Source organism: Mus musculus, chromosome 3 (genome assembly GCF_000001635.26).
Source record: "Mus musculus strain C57BL/6J chromosome 3, GRCm38.p6 C57BL/6J".
Classification (NCBI taxonomy): Eukaryota; Metazoa; Chordata; class Mammalia; order Rodentia; family Muridae; genus Mus; species Mus musculus.
In genome coordinates, this window is record NC_000069.6 from 142,347,639 (window position 1) to 142,366,047 (window position 18,409).

Genomic DNA, 18,409 nt, shown 5'->3' on the forward strand with positions numbered 1-18,409 from the left:
TTCAGAAGCTCTTGTCCCTCTGCTCAAGTGCCCAGGAAGCTGATAAAGCGTTCCTTACCTCTGCTGTAGAATAACGATACTGGCATCTGCACTTCCTGTGTCCCCTAAATGCTTTCTTTTCTCTGGTGGCACTTACTGCCATCAACACATCTACACTCAGTTTCTGTCTGTCTACCCACTGACAGAAATGTGAGGGAGGAGATGGGTTTGGTCTGCTCTGTTCACTGTTTTGTTTTCAGCATAGAAACAATGCTTGTCTCACAGCAAAGTTCAATAAATATTTCTGAAATACAAATTCTAAATTCGGTAAGTACTGTTGACATACCAAATGATTACTCTGCATATTAAAAACATAAAACTATACAACAGATTCTATGAAATGCAAATAGTACCGAAAGCTTGGTCTTGCTTTCACAAAGCCTAGGTCAGTGGTTCTTAGAATGTAGGTTACAACCCCTTTAGGGGCTGCATATCAGATATTTGCATTACAGTTCATAATAATAGCAAAGTAACAGTTAGGAAGTAACAACAAAATAATTTTATGGTCGGGGAGTCACCACAGCATGAGGAACTGTATTAAAGGATCGCAGCATAGGAAGGCTGAGGACCACGCCTAGGCAAAGAAAGAATACTAAAATACATGAGATAATTATCTTAATAACAGGCAGCACTAGGTGTGATTATTAACTAATTAGGTATATTTGTAAGTGACTCATGAAATTAGCCTGGATATTTTACATTATACCTAGCATGTAATTAAGTGCTGCAATGAGTATCATATACTGTCTCCTTCAAGTTCAGAGAGGGAAAGTGAATAACGTGCAGCAAGAGAAAGAACCTAAGGACAAACTGTGTAACATAGTGTTTTGAAAACTTGACACAAACTGGAAAGAGGAAAATTTCAGCTAAGGAACTGCCTCTGGGGTGGTCTGAATGAAACTGGCCCCCATAATCTCTTAAGGAGAGGCACTATTTGGGATAAGTGTGGCCTTGTTTGAGGAAGTATGTCACTGGGGGTGGGTTTTGAGATTTCAAATGTTCAAGCCAGGCCCAAGGTCAGTCACTCTCTTCCTGCTGCTTGCTGATTCAGATGTAGAACTCTCAGCTCCTTCTTGGGCATCATGCCTGCCTGTGTGCTGCCATGCTTCCTTCCATGATGATAATGGAATAAACCTCTGAATTGGAAGTCAGCCTCAATCAAATGTTTTCCTTTATAAGAGTTGTCATGGTTAATAAAACAGTAAGTCAGCCTCCATCAGAGGGCCTGATTAATGATTGAAGTGGGAGGACCCAGCAATTGTGGGCAGTGCTACCCTGGCAGGTGGCTCTGTTTGCATAAGAAAGCAAACTAAGAGAGCTTTAGGGATAAAGTCCAGAGCAGCATTCCTCCTGGGTTTTTTGTTTCTTGGTTGAGGGAGGCCTTGAGTCTCTGTCCTGACTTCCCTCAGTGACAGACTAACCTGTCAGCCTTCCCTCTCCCAATTTGTTTTAGGTCAATGTTTTGTCACAGCAACAGAAAAGCAAACTAGGACAGCGGGAGATGAGGCTCCAAGAGTGTCCTGTAGCGTGCACTGGCAGCAAACAGACAAAAGGAATCTGATGAGGCAGCACAGAGACAAGTGAGAAACCTCAGTCCAACAGAATGAAGGGCATGAGTGATGAGTAAGGGTAAGCTGAGAGACCAGGACAGCCCAGGAGATCTAGAGCACAACCTTCTAAGTAGAGGCCTCAGGTGTGGGCAAAAATCTCACAATAGGCTGCTGCCAGGCCTGGACCCCAGCAACCCAACCCCTGGGGTTCTCTGAATGGCTGCTCAAAGTCCAGGCCAGAACCAACAGAAACTAAGTCCTAATCACGCTCTCTTCTCCTCTCCCAGTCCCTCCAAGATAGCTAGTCACCAAGGGCTACACAAGCACAACAGGGAAGCAAGTCCAGTTCCCGGGCTCAACGCAAGAACAATGCTGAGCAGCCATTTTTTCCCAAGTTTCCAGCTAGATCCAAGAAGATTGCTATCCCCATGAAATCACATCTTTGCACAAGCTCACCCCCCCCTTCCTAATACTGCTTCATTCAGTCTTGTAAGTAACATTAAAATAAAGACCTTTAATAAGTACTTACAGAAGAATACCACGTATTCTCACATTCTGGTTCTAGGAAAATAGGACTAAGGCAAATCTACATAGAATATCCCATATTCACAAAGAAGACTGTTTATAAGAAAATGATTCCATAGGAAAAGTGCTGTTGTGGGTAATTCAACCTAGGAGGAGAGTTAAGAACAGTCTGATTGGTGAGAAGCAAGAAAACACAATCAATTACACTACTCAAGTTCAGACTGTTTGTTGTGATACAAGGGGAAGAACTGAAGAAGACGAGTCTGTAGAAGAATCAATTCTCCAGTGTAGCATTTTTCTCTTTAAAAAGCAAAAGTGCTTTTCAGTAGTGTCGTCAATGTTATGCCATAAACTAAAAAATATCCATACATACTAGGGCTGGAGATAGTTTTGTGAGGAAAGTTATTAACACCCAACCAAAGGACCTGTTAGACTCTCAGAACTCTAGAAGAAAAACAACAACAACAAAAAACAACAAACAAAACAAAACAGGAGTGATTTATAGTCACAGAAATTGGTAGAAAGTGGCAGCTCAGTTCCTAGGGCTCCCTGACAGGACAGCTTGGTCTAACAGGTGAGGAACAAGCCAATGAAAATAACATCTTAGGTGGACTCTAACTTACACACACACACACACACACACACAAAACCTCAAATTTACACATAGTACCACAAAGGGCACTTATTATCCAATGCAAGACATCTTTAGAAACGTGAAGGGAATTACAGTTGATTACAACAGAATTCTAAAACTCTTTCATATTCTGGGTTCCTAAACATCAATGTTGGAAAAAGAAAGATAAGATTCAACAGAATTCCGAGATGTTTATAATATTGAGTTGGCTTCGTAAGTTAGATTCTGTTCTTCAGTAGCTTTATTGGAGTGAGTAGCAGACTGCTGGAGTTGGCAATGCATCCAGAAAGGGTAACATCTGGTTTTCATCTACTCTTATGAGACTCAGGGTTTTCAAAAGAAAGTAAGATGCTGAGTACTGGTTTGTAAAAATGAGGACTATAGCGTCTGGATTATAAAATAAAGAGGACAATGTGCAAACAAGAAGGTAGTTATGTTAGAAATAATCACAGTCCAGGAAGGAGCATATAAAACTATATGGAGTCAGTTTTAGGCTGTGTGAAACAGCTATTATCATGTGTTTGTTTTATATTCTTAATTATCTCAGGCAAGCTTCTTAAGTACTTGTTGCCTTTCAAAGTCAAACTTGGCAAAAACACCTATAAATAAAACTAAACATCTTCATTTAATCAGTAACAATGTTTACGTTGTATGCCTGTATAGATAGACAGGCACCATGGAAACATTAGCAATAGACCGGTTTTCTTTTTCACTGGTTGCCTTTCCATGCATTAAAATGTATAGCTATCAAAAATTTAAATATGTATAACTGCTGATTCTGTGGTCCCACTGGAAGAAAACTTTTCAACTTACAAAAATGGAAAGATTCAATTGGTTAGATAATCATAATACTACATACTATACATCCACAAATAAATTTTAAAGCTTTCTCCTACTCAGTTTTACACTGATCCTCATCTAAGCAAGCAAATGTATTCTGCCCTGCCTTAATGTTTTAAGACTAGTCCCTGGAACATCAGCAGCAAGGAGGAGAGAGGCATCCAAAGTGCTCTCCATAAAGCACTGGTCTCAGGAGAGAACTTGAAAGGAAAGTTGCTACTATCAAATGTACTTACAAGATACTCTGTATTTTATTCCTTTGAGAGTGACAATTTGCATGACAGTTTACAGGAAAATATGGGTTCTTAGGGGACTTGGGGGAAGGGTAAGGTATGGTATCTTTCATATATGATAAAACCAAGAACACATGTATGAAATTCTCCAAAAACAAAAATACTATTATTTCTTTTTTTTATTTTTATTTTTATGTATTTATTTTGGTTTTTCAAGGCAGGGTTTCTCTAAACATAGAAATCATTAAATGTGGACTTAAGATCCTGGCCAATGATCAGGCTCCTTCCTTATAAATGAAGGTTCAGAACTGATTCTCTTTCTTGACACTAAGTCAGAGATACTGTACTGAATCTATGCTCAAATGCATATACCTCTGACCTTCACATGCAGAAGATCTGAACCAGCATGGCCAACACTGCTTTGAACAAGCACTGAGCGACTGCAATGCTGGTCCAGTGTTAGAATGCTCAAACCATCTGACTACCGTCAGCAAGAGAACCATTTAATACTGGGGACAGAAGAACTTAAAAAAAAAAAAGAAATTAAAAGTTCACTCTTCAAATACATATATCTATTCAAAATAAGAAAGGTAAAAAAGAAACAAGGGAAAGTCAAACTATATCATAGAAGGCTATACTCTAATATATTGTTCCAAATAGGAAGCAATGTTTTATCCTATAATAAGAATTCTTGGGAGCTGACTGCTCTTCTGGAGGTCCTCAGTTCAAATCCCAGCAACCACATGGTGGCTCACAATCATCTGTAATGAGATCGGATGGATGCTCTCTTCTGGTGTGTCTGAAGACAGCTACAGTGTACTTACATATAATAAATAAATCTTTAAAAAAAAAAAAAAGCCGGCAGTGGTGGCGCACACCGTTAGTGTCCCAGTACTCAGGAGGCAGAGGCAGGCGCATTTCTGAGTTCGTGGCCAGCCTGGTCTACAAAGTGAGTTCCAGAACAGCCAGGGCTATACAGAGAAACCCCATCTCGAAAAAGAAAAAAAAAAAAGAATTCTTAGCCTGAGCTCTAGTGAGAAACTTTTCAGGAATTCTTCAATTCTCAAAAAACATACGACCAATGTTTATGAAGACATGGATAACATGAAAAATACCCCACATCTTTCATCAGTTCTCACGGCACATACATATCCAACTGAGGAGCCATCCTACTCTGAATACGTCTACCTGAAACAGCAGTAGGGAATCTGCATCGTCGAACACAGCATGAAGCAAACACAGAAACCTATTCCCAGGGCTGGGTTCTCTCTTACCTTTGTAGAGTCATATTCAAGGAGCCCGTACAAGCCTTAATCTTGTTCTGGGCTTCAAGATGCGTCATTCCCTGTGCACTGATCCCATCGATGCTGAGAACCACGTCCCCTATTCTGACATGTGCCTGAGATGCCTTGCCACCATCCTTCAGCTGCAATAAACAGATCTCATTAGAAACCTCACTGTTTAAAATACAAGAACGCTAATGCAGATAAAATTACATTTTTTCATACAAAAAAAAAGTGCATTAATATACTATTGGAACATCATAAACTTATCTTGCTTGATAAAAGAGGTCACAATTGAAGTGATTTTCATGCTTTTTTCTTAAATTCTGTTATAAAACAATACTAGAAAATGGTCTCCAACATTTCACCATTTATTTACTCTACTGCAGTAGTGTGCGACTGCTAAAAGAGAAAGAGAAGTAAAGTATCCGTGAACAATTCTCATTTTAGCAAAAGAAAAAGAATAGAATCTAAAACAAAGTATATTACTTTTAAAAATACACTTTTAAAACTCTACACTGTTGTCTTTCTGTCTGTACAAAACATGAAAGGAGGATCTTGGCACCCTCCTCTGGAGTCCAGCTTACATCCGCATTTGGGGATGAGCTTCTTTTAGATCACAGGCCCAAGTATCTTTCATACTGGGTGTGCTTCCTGCTCAAGGCATCTAACAGGAAGGAAAGGAAATGCTGATTTGAGACTGCCAGACTTTTTGTGTGTGTGTATCAGTCCTCAACTCCCAGTGTTTCTTTGGTTACTCAATAAAAATATCTGATGGCTTACATCATTTAGTTTGCAAATACTAAATTTACAAGCTGCAAATATGTTTCATGGCCTCAGGAAAGCCAATACAAAATGACAATATATAGAAAAACAATGCAGTTTTCATAAATATTTAGAAATATGAAACAAGTGCAAACAAAAGAAGCCATTTTAACCCAATGGCAAGCTTAGCATCCAACTAGGCTAAGCAGATTAAGACAGATGAGACCAGGCCAAAATCAGAAGACAACCAGTAAGATATTACAGAGATTCTACTGGGACAACGAAATTTTTCAATAAACAGGGATGATGACTATATAACACTGGGAATATATTCAGTTAATACAGCCTAATTGCATACTTAAAAATACATAGGTAATTAAATAAGTTACAAACATTTTTCTACTACCACAGTAATTTTTAAAAAGCTTAAAGGAAAAACTTAGTAAAAAATACTAATTAAAACAAACAAAGAAAAAAATTAGAACTGCTATATAATAATGGGCAAAGGAATAAATACAATATATTATGATCATTTAGGTTTTCCATATTATCAGTTGTTAAATTCCTTCCTTAAAGCAGACCGATCCCAATACACAAAAATAATCATTTATACTTAAAATTCAGGAAAACAGTGTCAAGCGATAAACTGACATACTTATGTTTCATCCCATCACAGACTTTGACAGAACATGCATTCTACTCAATAACTAACATGATATCATTGCACTAAGTAATAAGTAAGCTGCTGTAATAGTATTTCTCCTTGTTAGCTTAAATATCAAAGAAAACATTTACTCTAATAGAAAATATATTTACTGTTCATCTCTACTGCACAAAACTACATTATTGAAACTGTGAAGCTCATTTATAAGAGAAATAGTTGCTGATTCAATCATGCCATTATTTTACATGTGATTTGGAGGTCAATTTGCTCACTTAAAGGACTGTTACAATAGATAACATGAGATACTATAACTTAATAAATGCTGTTACTATTCCCTTGACCTTGGATTGCTTCATGAGAAATGTAGAAGGTATCCAGATGACCTTAAAAGTCTTCTCTATCCTACACAATTTTTAAAGTTCATCTATATGGAAACTATATTACAAAGTTACAGGTGTCATCAGAAAATAAGAATATAGCCCAGAAGACAAAGGACAGATATTCTCTATTAAAATAATCAAACATATTGAAATTCAGAGTCTGGATGAGGACAACTATAAATTAAACAAGTCATCCTAGACTTTATTCTGGTCAAGGGGGCAAGCTTACAAGTAAAATGAACCAGAAACAGAAACATAGCTCAATTACCTTAAATTTTCTTATACAGAAGCCTTAAAACACAGAAACTGAATCCTGTGGCATTTGTCCTAAATACAGTCAGAAGCCATTTAAATACTGTCTTTCTAACACATATAAAAGCAATACAAGATGCAGAAAGAATATAATTACACCAAAGACAGGGTCAAAATATGAACTGCTGTACTCTCTGACTGCTTATGCCTACTATATGCTGAGACCCTACCATAGTCTCAAAATGTTTACAGCTGACTTCTCAGCATCTCCTCTCAGAACTGTCCTTACCTTCAGATCACAGAAATCTCATGCAGCTTCATGAATTCTGCCCCTTCCCTGAGAACCACAAGTAAGAAATATCTAAATGTTATCTATTCTACTAGTCTGACCCCACGATGATCATCTTTCGCCTCCATCTTACCTACTTGTCTACTAGCCTACCACGAAAGTTTTCATCTTAGTCTTCCTGGGCTTTCATCTCCTTTCCTCCAGTCACATTTCCAAAACGGTGCTTGCTAAAGTTTAAATATGATGCTCCCAAGGCTGTGGTTGCTGTGGTTTAATCTCCATTGTAAGGTACTGAAGAAATTTAATCTATGACGTTTGGGATTTAGCCCTTTGGGATTAGTATCCAATATGGTAATTCGGAGCAGGCTCCCAAGATGAAATCCTGATGGCTGTTATAAAAAGAACAGAAATGGAACCTGCTCCACCACCCCGGTCTTCTCAAGTGACATCCTCTCAGTACCCATGAGGCTCCGGCAAAAAGAACGCCATCACCAGGTATGGTCCTTCAACTCTGAACCTCCAGAATGGCAATCCAAAGTAAAATTGCCCTCTGTATAGCTCACACATTCTTACCACACTATTTATCAGGAGAAAAATGAACTGTCAAGCTCTGCAGGGTAACTAAGATCTCTGGCAATAGCCTGCAATGTTTGAGGTCTTTGCAACCTCAATGGCCAGCAACTCAAAACCTAGGTCTTTAATTGTTAGCCTCTGTTGTTCTAGTAGGCTTTGGTTTAGGGTAACATGGGTTTTCATATGTGTTCTTTGAAAAATCTTTAGTGTTCTTTATCCCTCCCAGTTTCTATCTTCTCCTGCCCTTCCCTCCCCAGCCCTAATTTATCTCTCCTTGTTCTATACTTTCAATTAAACCTTTATAATAGTGCCTTCTATTCCCCCTTCCCTTAAACGAACTTCCTCTATGGTCCCTTAGTAATTTTCTGTTGCTTGTGAGTATTCCAAATAAAAAATCACATATCTAAAGAGTCAACGCCAACACCCCATAAATGAAAGAAAACATAAAATGTTTGTTTTTGTTAGCCTGGTTTATCTCAATCAGGATTTCTCTAGCTCCACTTATTTACCTGCTAACTTTAATTTTCTTAATAGCTGAGTAATAATTGTAAATATACCATATTTTTATTTTCTATTTATCAGTTGATGAACAGCTAGGCTGTGTGACAGTAAGACCCTCTGATAACACCACATACTCAAGTCGTAGAACATGGAGAAATAAAACTGGAACTGATCTAAAAGCTTCATTCCTACTGGCCAGCATTCACGGTGCTATAACTGCTATCCCAACAACTCTAAAAGTTACCCATTTCTGGGACAAGGTCTTTATTTCTGATCTCTAGTGTCTAGTAAGGACACCGTTGCTCCATTATACCAAGAAGAAAAGGAGTTATCCATCTTCCCCAGCTGTGAACCTTCTAAGTTATAACAATGACCAGCCTGGCAAGACAGACCTACAGTGCAATAGTGTAACTTCCTAATTTACTTAACAATTTTATTAAGAACTTAAATACAGTTAGTAACTGTGAGTCGCTAAAGTCTTTAGTTTCCTTAGGAATACATGGTTCCAGCAGAGTTTCCTCCTAGAACCTTTTAATTAAAAAGAAAAAGCCTCGCTGCATCTTGATAAGACTGAAATGAAAACACCTGAGACAGGCAAACTACCAAGGCAACTGTCTTCAAGAGACGCTGGTTAGAAAACCATCTTACCCACTAAGAAGTTCCTTATGACTCCTGAGGGTGACCACATCCTGTCACATCTGTGCACAGATACACAGCAGCCTACCTCCTTAGAGTCTCCGTTAAAGTGACCGTCTACTCCAGCTGCTAACTCTGCAAAGCTTGGTTACAGTAGTGACTGTCCTAGAATCCACTAATGAAATTCACCTTTCCAAATTATAAGAAATGCTCAATAAAAAGTAGAAACTTTTTTTTTATTTCATTGAAAATTGGCTAGCAGTTTAAAAAGTCAAAAAATACCACACAGACACAATTTACTAAAATATGGAAATCAAAATTCATAAGAAATCAGCTTTTAAGTATGTATAAAACAACATTTTGATTTCACTAAACACAGCACTTGCTGTTAGTTTAAAAAAAAAAAGTTTTCGAAAGTGCCCTATAATAAATATGTAGGGTAGGAGACATTACCAAGTCATAGCTTTCTGCTTTCTGCATATTTTAAAAAATTACGGAATGCTTGGAAACACATGACCCTAGCACCACCAGTATGGCAGGAATGCCACAGACATAGTCAGTGTAAAAAAGGAACAATAAATATGATTGCTTCAGAAAGGGACGCTAACAGAAGTTTCCCATGTCAAAAACCATGAGAACCAAACCATGGGAAAATAAAAGCTATTGTATTTTTTGTTTTGTTTTGTTTTTTTTAAACAGCAATCACCAAAACATGGGAGGAGGGGGTTGTGGGGGGGGGAGGGGGCGGAATGCTAAAAAGCTTCATTTATCTGATGAACAGGATTTCCTTGAGGCAAAGAACTAGAAAAGGTAGTGTTTTTTTTATCTAATTAATGAATAATGTTGAATTTGTTTTAAAATGTATTTTCCATTATCTATTATCTCTATTACAGATTTTTAAAACTAAATTGAAAAACATGAGTCTATAGTGAAAATTTTGTAAGAGCCTATCTCCAGTGTATTTCTCAGGGCACTATAATGTAGCTTGTTCCATCGACTCTCAGAAACATGTAAGAATGTAAAAAAGCCACACCTACAACGGAGAACTTGTTTTCTTGCCGATGCTGAGTGAATGCCACCAAATCATTATTAGTATCATAAATAAAATGCAAGAGGGGTTCTATTAGCAGCTAGAGCAGTAATTCTCAACCTGTGGGTCACAACTCCTTTGGGGATCAAATAACCCTTTCACCAGGGTCACCTAAGATCACTGAAAAACACAAATATTTACATTATGATTCATAACAGTAGCAAAATTACAGTCATGAAGTAGCAACAAAAAAGTTTTATGGTTTGGGGTCACCACAACATAAGGAACTGTAATAAGGCATTAGAAAGGTTGAGAAACACTGAACTGGCAGATCATAAACCAACCAAACAAACAAACAAACAAAGCAAAAGGAATGAAACAGTCGTGAAGTATTATTAAAAAAAAAAAATGTAGCTAAGGCTTCTCAAATCCCGATTGGATTGCTGTCACTCTAATCCTTTTTAATCTATTTTACAATATTGCAGTAGAGCATGTAGTGTTCTGTCTTACGTTATAGTATATTGTCTGTACTGGAACTAGTCCTCAAATGATGCTAAAAATCAATTTTAAATGGCTGTCACTGCTTTGGAAACTGCTATGCTGTGGCTGTGGTTCACACACTACTGCTGGGTGCACTGTCCTCAGAAGGGATTATTTACTGTGAAGTAATCCACAGGAATGGGTTTTTAGTAGAAGAGCAAGACTGGGTGCAGCCCTTCTCCCTGGCTTCCCATCTTGACACATGACTTGTGCCTACAGAGTCACCAGATGATGCTAATCCATCACAATGTCTACCCAAGCTAGAAGGCCTTCATCAAGGTGGAACCTAATCCTGAACTTTCATTCTCTAAAACAGTAAGTTTGCTAATGCTGTTTTAGTTAAATGCCTACATTTTGCTTCATTTATTGAAATAGCTAGTTACTCTATCAAACCCTAGAAAATTTTTAACAACCATGCCTAGAGATTAAATGTGTTCTAAGACTATGAGCTAAATCAAATTCTTACCTCCATAAAGTGCCCCAAATCAAATATCTTGTTACAGCAACAGAAAGTAGACTAACAGAGATGTCTAACAGAGTATCCCTTTACATTTTGAGCTTGCTTTGCATTGAAAGCCTTTTTCTTTGAAATAAAATAATTTGGCTTTTTGTAGGTTGGAACAGTGGAGTGGCAAAGCTGGCAAGCAATCACTGACATCCTTTCTGAATAAAAAAACTAGACTCTGACTCATTCAAGCACTTTAACTGTGGGTTCTATTTTTTAGTGTGTGAGTCAAACTGTAAGCAATTTAACCCAAAAGTTAGGGGGAAATTACCTTATATGGCAACAGTACAGAGAATACCTCAAAGTGTGTGTCATTATGAATAAAACAAAAGCAAACAGGTGAGCCAGTGTTAACATCCCCATCCTTAAAGTCAGGAAGCCACTGATTCAAACACAGGGCCAGGTTACTAGACAACAATTCTCATTCTATTCAACAAAGTCCAAATAAAACACATCTTCTTAAGCCCTGCTTCACTACTGCGATGCTGTATTAACACTTGCATTTTACAGTCAATTTGCCATCTGTAACCAAAGAGTTCATGAATTTTGCAGTTAGCATATAAATACCAGTCTACCAGAAATGTGAATGTTTGGTTTTTTGTAAAAAGAACACATCCAATAACATTTCAAAACCAAGTAAACTTGTCATAAGTAGGAAAATCAGTGTTCTTATCTGGAATACTTAGTGGAATAGCTTTATAAACAAAGTCACAATTAATTATAAAAATTTTTTTAAAAAAAGAAAGTGAATTCTAGTTTGCCCTGGAACAGATTAACAAGGGTAAGCATATATCGCTAATCTCCTCTCCTCTTCCTCCGCCAGGTTCTAGTCAAGCCAAGACAGGTCATCTAAAATTGCATGTAAGCATGCACACATTTTCCATCTCGTAAAACTTTCTCCAGACTCTCAAAGGCATCTATAACCAAAAACCAATGAACTTATGATTTAGCAAAACCTTAGAGCAGAGCTTTTCAAAACATGGCTCCTGACCACCAGCACCACCAGAAAACTTCCACAGTGAGGAGAAAACCTTCCATAGCCCACAAGCAAACCACTGTCAGATGTCCTAAGATAAAAACTCCATAAACATCAAGAAAACTTGGGAATTCCCAAATGAGAATGGATATGTGCTTTTAATGGGGGAGGGGGTGAAGATCTGCACACAAATAGGAAATAAGCATAGCTTTAAAATATCTAAACTTTTGAAACTCTGATCTTCATAGCATAAACCACATTTAGTAATTATTCCAATTAAGCAATGCGCCAAATCCCAAGAATAAACGTAAAAGGTCAGGGCCCTTTGTCTTGTCTGCAGTTCACACCCTCACTTTTCACAGGGATAGTCTCCTCTCCACAAAGCAAAGCCCCTCAGACTTCTGGGGACCAAAGTCCTCCATTCACCCAGTCTACCACACAGCAATGACTCTAAAAATCTAACACATCTCTATAAAAGTAAAAGAAAGCAAAGGACTCATTCTAGGTGTCTATGCTACACACACACACATACACACACACACACACACACACACACACACACACACACACACACACACTAATCCTGCCCAACTACTCAACAAGCTTTATCAACAGTTACTCTCCATTTTGGTATTTCATGTCTGTCCACACTATGGCAGGTCCACAGACCATGCTGGAAGCATGTTGCTTCTAAGAAATGACTGTACCACATATTTCTTTGTGGTCTATCACTCACGGATTAAACAGAAAATAACATAGACATATAATAAAATACTACAGTGTAAATCAAAGGCGTTTTTGTTCCCATTAAATACAGAGTGGAAAAATATTGTACTTTTGTCAAGGTAAGCTTCATACATTTCAATTTTTGCTCCATGACACCAAATGAAATGCACGGTATCCGTGGACAATTATAATTCTGCAATCTGTATGCACTTGCATGATAACCAGCATCTGCCCATCATTCATTACAAGGAAACCTGAAGAAAGTTCTAGCTCAGCCGTCAGTAACTCCTGTGCTCTGAGCAAGCCACTGCATCCGTCTTCATTCTGCTAAGATGGACAGAATGGTAGGATACAATTATTCTAGAGTCTCTTTCAACTCCAAGGTAAGAAATTCTTCATACACTTCATAACCTTTCATTTACCTAATTGCCATTACCATTAGTAGCCATTTTCACTGCCATAAATTTTTACTATTGCCCAAATGCTTAATATATATTATTCGTGTTTCTCTGTTGTAAAACATTATACTTCGTAAATTCTTGAGATTGACATGAAATTGTTAAAACCTGTTGTACAACCAAAATCAAGATTTTATGAAATTGTTCAAAACAGCAACAAAATTAATAGTATATGTGAGTAAGAATCAAGATAAACTGGGCGGGGTGCTGCATACCTTAACCCTAGCACTGGAGAGGCAGAGAAAATAAGATCTCTGTGACATGAAGATCAGCAGGATCTACATGATGGGTTCTAGGACAGCCAACCCGGGATATGTAGAAGGTTAAGCCAACCAGGGCTATGTAGAGGGCTATGTTTTTGTCTCAAAAACAAAAAAACAAAAAACAAAAAAACAAAAACAAAAACAAGATAAATTTCAATGCCCAGAAATCAAAGTAAGTTACTGAAAGACCTGGGCTGCTTATATTAATTAAAGCAGACTATAGATAAAATGAGTAAATATGGGAACCACTTCAAACAAGTGAGGGCAGAATTAAATCTACAATGTTACTAAACAAAGATATTTTTTATATAGTGCACATATGCTTAGGTGTGAACCATACAAAGTATTCTCTCTTCTCTTCAGGTAAACACAAATACTTCTCTAAAGGAAAACCTACAGCAACACTAGAAACCAAAAGCATGGGGCATTTCAGAGTTCACTCAGACAGGCACATCTAGAACTGCCACCTGTTCAGATAGCAAAACAAATTTAAGTAATAATTAATTTAATAATTTAATCTAAAAGACAGAAACATTTTTAGTAGTAGCAGCTGAGCCATCTGACATTTAATCCTGCATTCTGTATGCATTCATTCACTATATATGCAGTAAGTATATGAGAACTAGCTCAGCGATAAAGAATGAGCTACTAGACTAGCAGGAGAAGCAAGCATTTATTAAGTGACTACTATGTGTTAGGCTGTCCCAGACTTGATGATACAACAATAATATAATTTACTTAACCTCAGTCCAGGGAAAGAAGAAAGGAGCAAAAGTGAATAAACATAAAGATATATAATAAAACGATGGGATGAATCATATAAAAGAGAAACGGAACAGAGAAAAAGGGTTCAGAACGATATCCTAAGAGTGAGCCTTTGGGGCTAGGAAGATGTCCCAATTGGCACAGGAGTTGATGCAGGACATCTGAGTTCAGATCCCCACCCCCCAGGTGGGAAACCAGGCATGGTGACAGGCACGATAATGCCAGGCAGCAGGTGGGGGCCACACAGCAAATCCCTGCAGCTTGTCAGCCTGGCAGTCTAGCCAAAGCAATGAGCTCCTGGTTCAGTGAGAGGCTGCAATAATCTAAAACGGCAGGGTTAGTGGCGAGACAAGGGCTCCATTCTTTCAGTAAATGGTTGATGTGAGCATTAGCATTAACCATACCAGTAGACAAAGTATCTTTATGTACATGTGTAGATCTGCACGAATGGAGGAGTAAGTTATATTTAAAGGTTGAGAGTAAGTAAGGATAATGGACATAAAATATATATGTACCTACTCACTGACAAAAAAAAATCACCTCATACCAATACAATATTTTTTTCATTTCTACACCTTCCATTTCTGCATAAAATTGACAAAGATCAGACAGAAAGAGTCATTTAAAAAATGACTCATTTTTAGAATGTTAACTTAACCTTCTAGTTCATGAGTTAACATTATGATGATTTTTCTTTAACAAACATCACAAAAAGCTAAACATCAAGACGGTATTTCTAAGAAAATCCACACAGTAGCCCAATAGTTACTTATTATTCTCAACTGGTCATTTTAATTAAGTCCATTCCTGGATTTCCAAGCAAGGTATAAAGAAGCAAGAATATCAACTATCATTTGAGTTTAGAAACTCTCATTCCAGGAACGAACGACTCTACTCTATGATTTCTCTGGCTATATACTACGCAATACTACAGGACCAAAACACAGACTATATGCTGGCACATATATCTTATTACTCAGAAATATTCGGGTGGAAAATAGATTCCTCAGAATGTTTCTAAGTCAAGAACACATTTTATGGACTGAGATGGTTCTAGTCCAAAACCCCTGCAATAATAACAAATGTTCACTGACTGTTGTCTCAAGAGTTAGGGCATGTTTCAGATTGGGGGAGGGGTACCCTCCCTTAGGCATGTTCCACTCCCAGATTTCAGAGAGAGGGAGTGATATTTTCTCTTTTCAAATAAGCATTATGTTCCTTGTGTTTTGTTTTAGTTGGAAAACTCAAAGAAGAAAAGTACTGGGTATCTATCTTATCTTCCATCAAAATCATCTGCAAACCAAAACCATCTCCCTGAGTGGATGCAAAAACAAAAGACCTGGCACTGCGCACAACTCTAACTCAAATCAATTTTTGGTATATTCCTTTTTTTCATTCATAAGTCTAAAACTATACCGTGATGGTTGATTTTTATTGACAGTCTGACTAAATTGACCTATCACTAACATATCTAGATATATCTGTGAGAGCTCTGGCACACAAGACAGGGAGGGCTCTTCTGGAATGAAAAGGGGAAAGAAACCACCTAGGACAGGCATATTCATTCTCTGGCCCTTTGTTCCTGTATCCACGAGGTTCTGCCTCACCACAGGCCCAGAAACAACAAAACAAGGGACTATGTACTGATACCTCTGAAGCTGAGGCAAAATAAATTCTATTTTTGAATAACAAGTGGTTGGTCCAAGGAATGAAAAAACTGACTAGCACATATATCTAAGTATCTAAAAGTCCACAGTGAGAGAAGTCAGCAACAGCAACCACAATTACTGAAGCTGATTCAACACTGGTTTCTAAGATCTTTGATCCCATTCAACTTGTTAAATTTAGAAGGAATGCATACCAACTTGAAGACATGAAAAAGACAGTGTAGAAAGAATGTGTGCTTTATTCTGGAAGACAAATGCAAAAGTTCTTCACATCTTCAAGATAATACAAAATGCAATGGTAAATGTAAACACAGCATTTGGATCCAAATGTCAAGCCAACTGTAGTCACCTGTAACAACAACTCAATCAAAACTGCTGCAGGAAGGGAAGAAAGACTAATGAGGCTTTCTTTATTCTTGAGGAGCTATTGGCAGCTGAGAGCTGGTGGAGGAGGGGTCATTTTTCTTTGGAAGTGTGGCTGCTGATAGGACCTACAATATAATGTGCAGAGAAACAGCAATACTTGGAATTGGTATTGGTGGGTTATTAAAAAAAAAAAAAAAAAAAAGCTAGGCAGTGGTGGTGCACGCCTTTAGTCCCAGCACTTGGGAGGCAGAGGCAGGCGGACTTCTGAGTTCAAGGCCAGCCTGGTCTACAGAGTGAGTTCTAGGACAGCCAAGGCTATACAGAGAAACCCTGTCTCGAAGAAAGAAAGAAAGAAAGAAAGAAAGAAAGAAAGAAAGAAAGAAAGAAAGAAAGAAAGAAAGAAAGAAAGAAAGAAAGGAAGGAAGGAAGGAAGGAAGGAAGGAAGGAAGGAAGGAAGGAAGGAAGGAAGGAAGGAAGAAAACAAAACAAAACCATGAGGTAGGAGATTTGAGGAGTCCTCTGGGAAGAGTTAGAAGGAGTAGGGAATGAATATAATCAAAATTCATTGCATAAGGATAAAATTTTCAAAGTATGAACTATAAATATAAAAACTGCTTTTAGGAATATAATAATGGACTAAAGTCACTATACTGAGCACAGTAATGGTTTTTACACACTTGATTAAACTGTGATACTATGAAATCAGTATTTTTGTCTTCATCGATGCTTTCTGACACACAGCTTTTAAAATCCAATCCTTGAACTTCTAAGTTGGTAGGAATGACTTCTGTCAGTTTCTGAGGTGACTAATGGTTCAATGTCCCTAGACACAGACAGTGAGAGGTGATCACTGGAAAAATCAAAGCATGACTAAAAAGCTAAAAATTCAGCCCAATACTCAAGAGGCAAGGAAAAGGGGAGAGGGAAACATATGAGTTGCTCAACAATAAGCAAAGATATTACTGATCATTCCTATAAAATGAGGTTTCCATAAAAATGTTACAAAGAACTTCCAAATAACTGAACAAGGTAATGTCTGGAAAGTGGCACACCTAGAGACAGCATGGATACCCTCTCTTCTCATACATTCTGCTATATTGGTACAATGCACAAGAGTAAGTATTAGAGAAACTGGATTGTCAATTACATGGGTCAATTTTCTTCAATGGAAAGAAATGAATGATGTCTGGTCACCTAGAATGCCAGCATGAAAGTGGTCAACCAACCTGTTGATCATTTCGGATGCTATTTATTAGGAGCCAGCTTCCACCTAACTCTCGGTATCCTGAGCATTATTTAGGCTATAATCTTGAGCTTTGTCTCTCAGAGAACAGAACCCATCACTATGAAAGAGGGACCATGTACTCTGAATACTCCACCAACAGAATCTATTCTTACATTTACCACAGATCATTCTCCTAGGCCCTAGCCCCAAGCTCTGTTTTGGAGCCATAGAATGCATTCTTATTGTAAAGGTCACAGGGCTACCTTGCTGGGGAGCGCCTATGAAGTTATGCCAAAAGCTTTGTTGTGATCACTGTTCAGTGGAAACTCCTTCCCAAAGTTTTACTAAGCTTAATTGTGTAAGAAGAATAAACCGCAAGGTCAGACTCTAGAAGTTTTTGACCCAGTACCTGCAAAATGGTAGGTAGGTATTGACTCAACTTTCATCCTTTATCTCATGTGGATCATCAGTCCACTGGCTGTGAGGCTTGAAAAGTACACAGTAGGCACTCTCTTCCACCGGACTGTCCATCTAGCTACATCTTTTCTAATATTCTTTATGGTAAATAAAGTCACTCCACCAAATTAATCAAACCCAAAGGGGAATATGGGAACCTTAGTAGACAGCCTGAATATAAATAACAGCCTAGTGCTCACAAAGGGCATCTCAAATAGAAGCAGTCCTGTGGGATTACATCCTCAATGTGTAGACTATGATGCTGTCT

At 37.9% G+C, this 18,409-nt stretch overlaps 1 protein-coding gene across 22 annotated transcripts in view; it reads right to left on the reverse strand.

Annotated features, from left to right (window-relative positions):
- The window catches only part of Pdlim5 (PDZ and LIM domain 5), a 156,135-nt gene that overhangs the window by 108,054 nt on the left and 29,672 nt on the right, over positions 1-18,409 (reverse strand). For all 22 annotated transcript variants that reach the window (XM_017319659.2, XM_006501748.2, XM_006501745.2 and 19 more), the window contains one exon: positions 5,096-5,247. In XM_017319659.2, the coding sequence (XP_017175148.1) occupies positions 5,096-5,247 (152 nt within the window). The remainder of the gene's footprint in view (positions 1-5,095; positions 5,248-18,409) is intronic.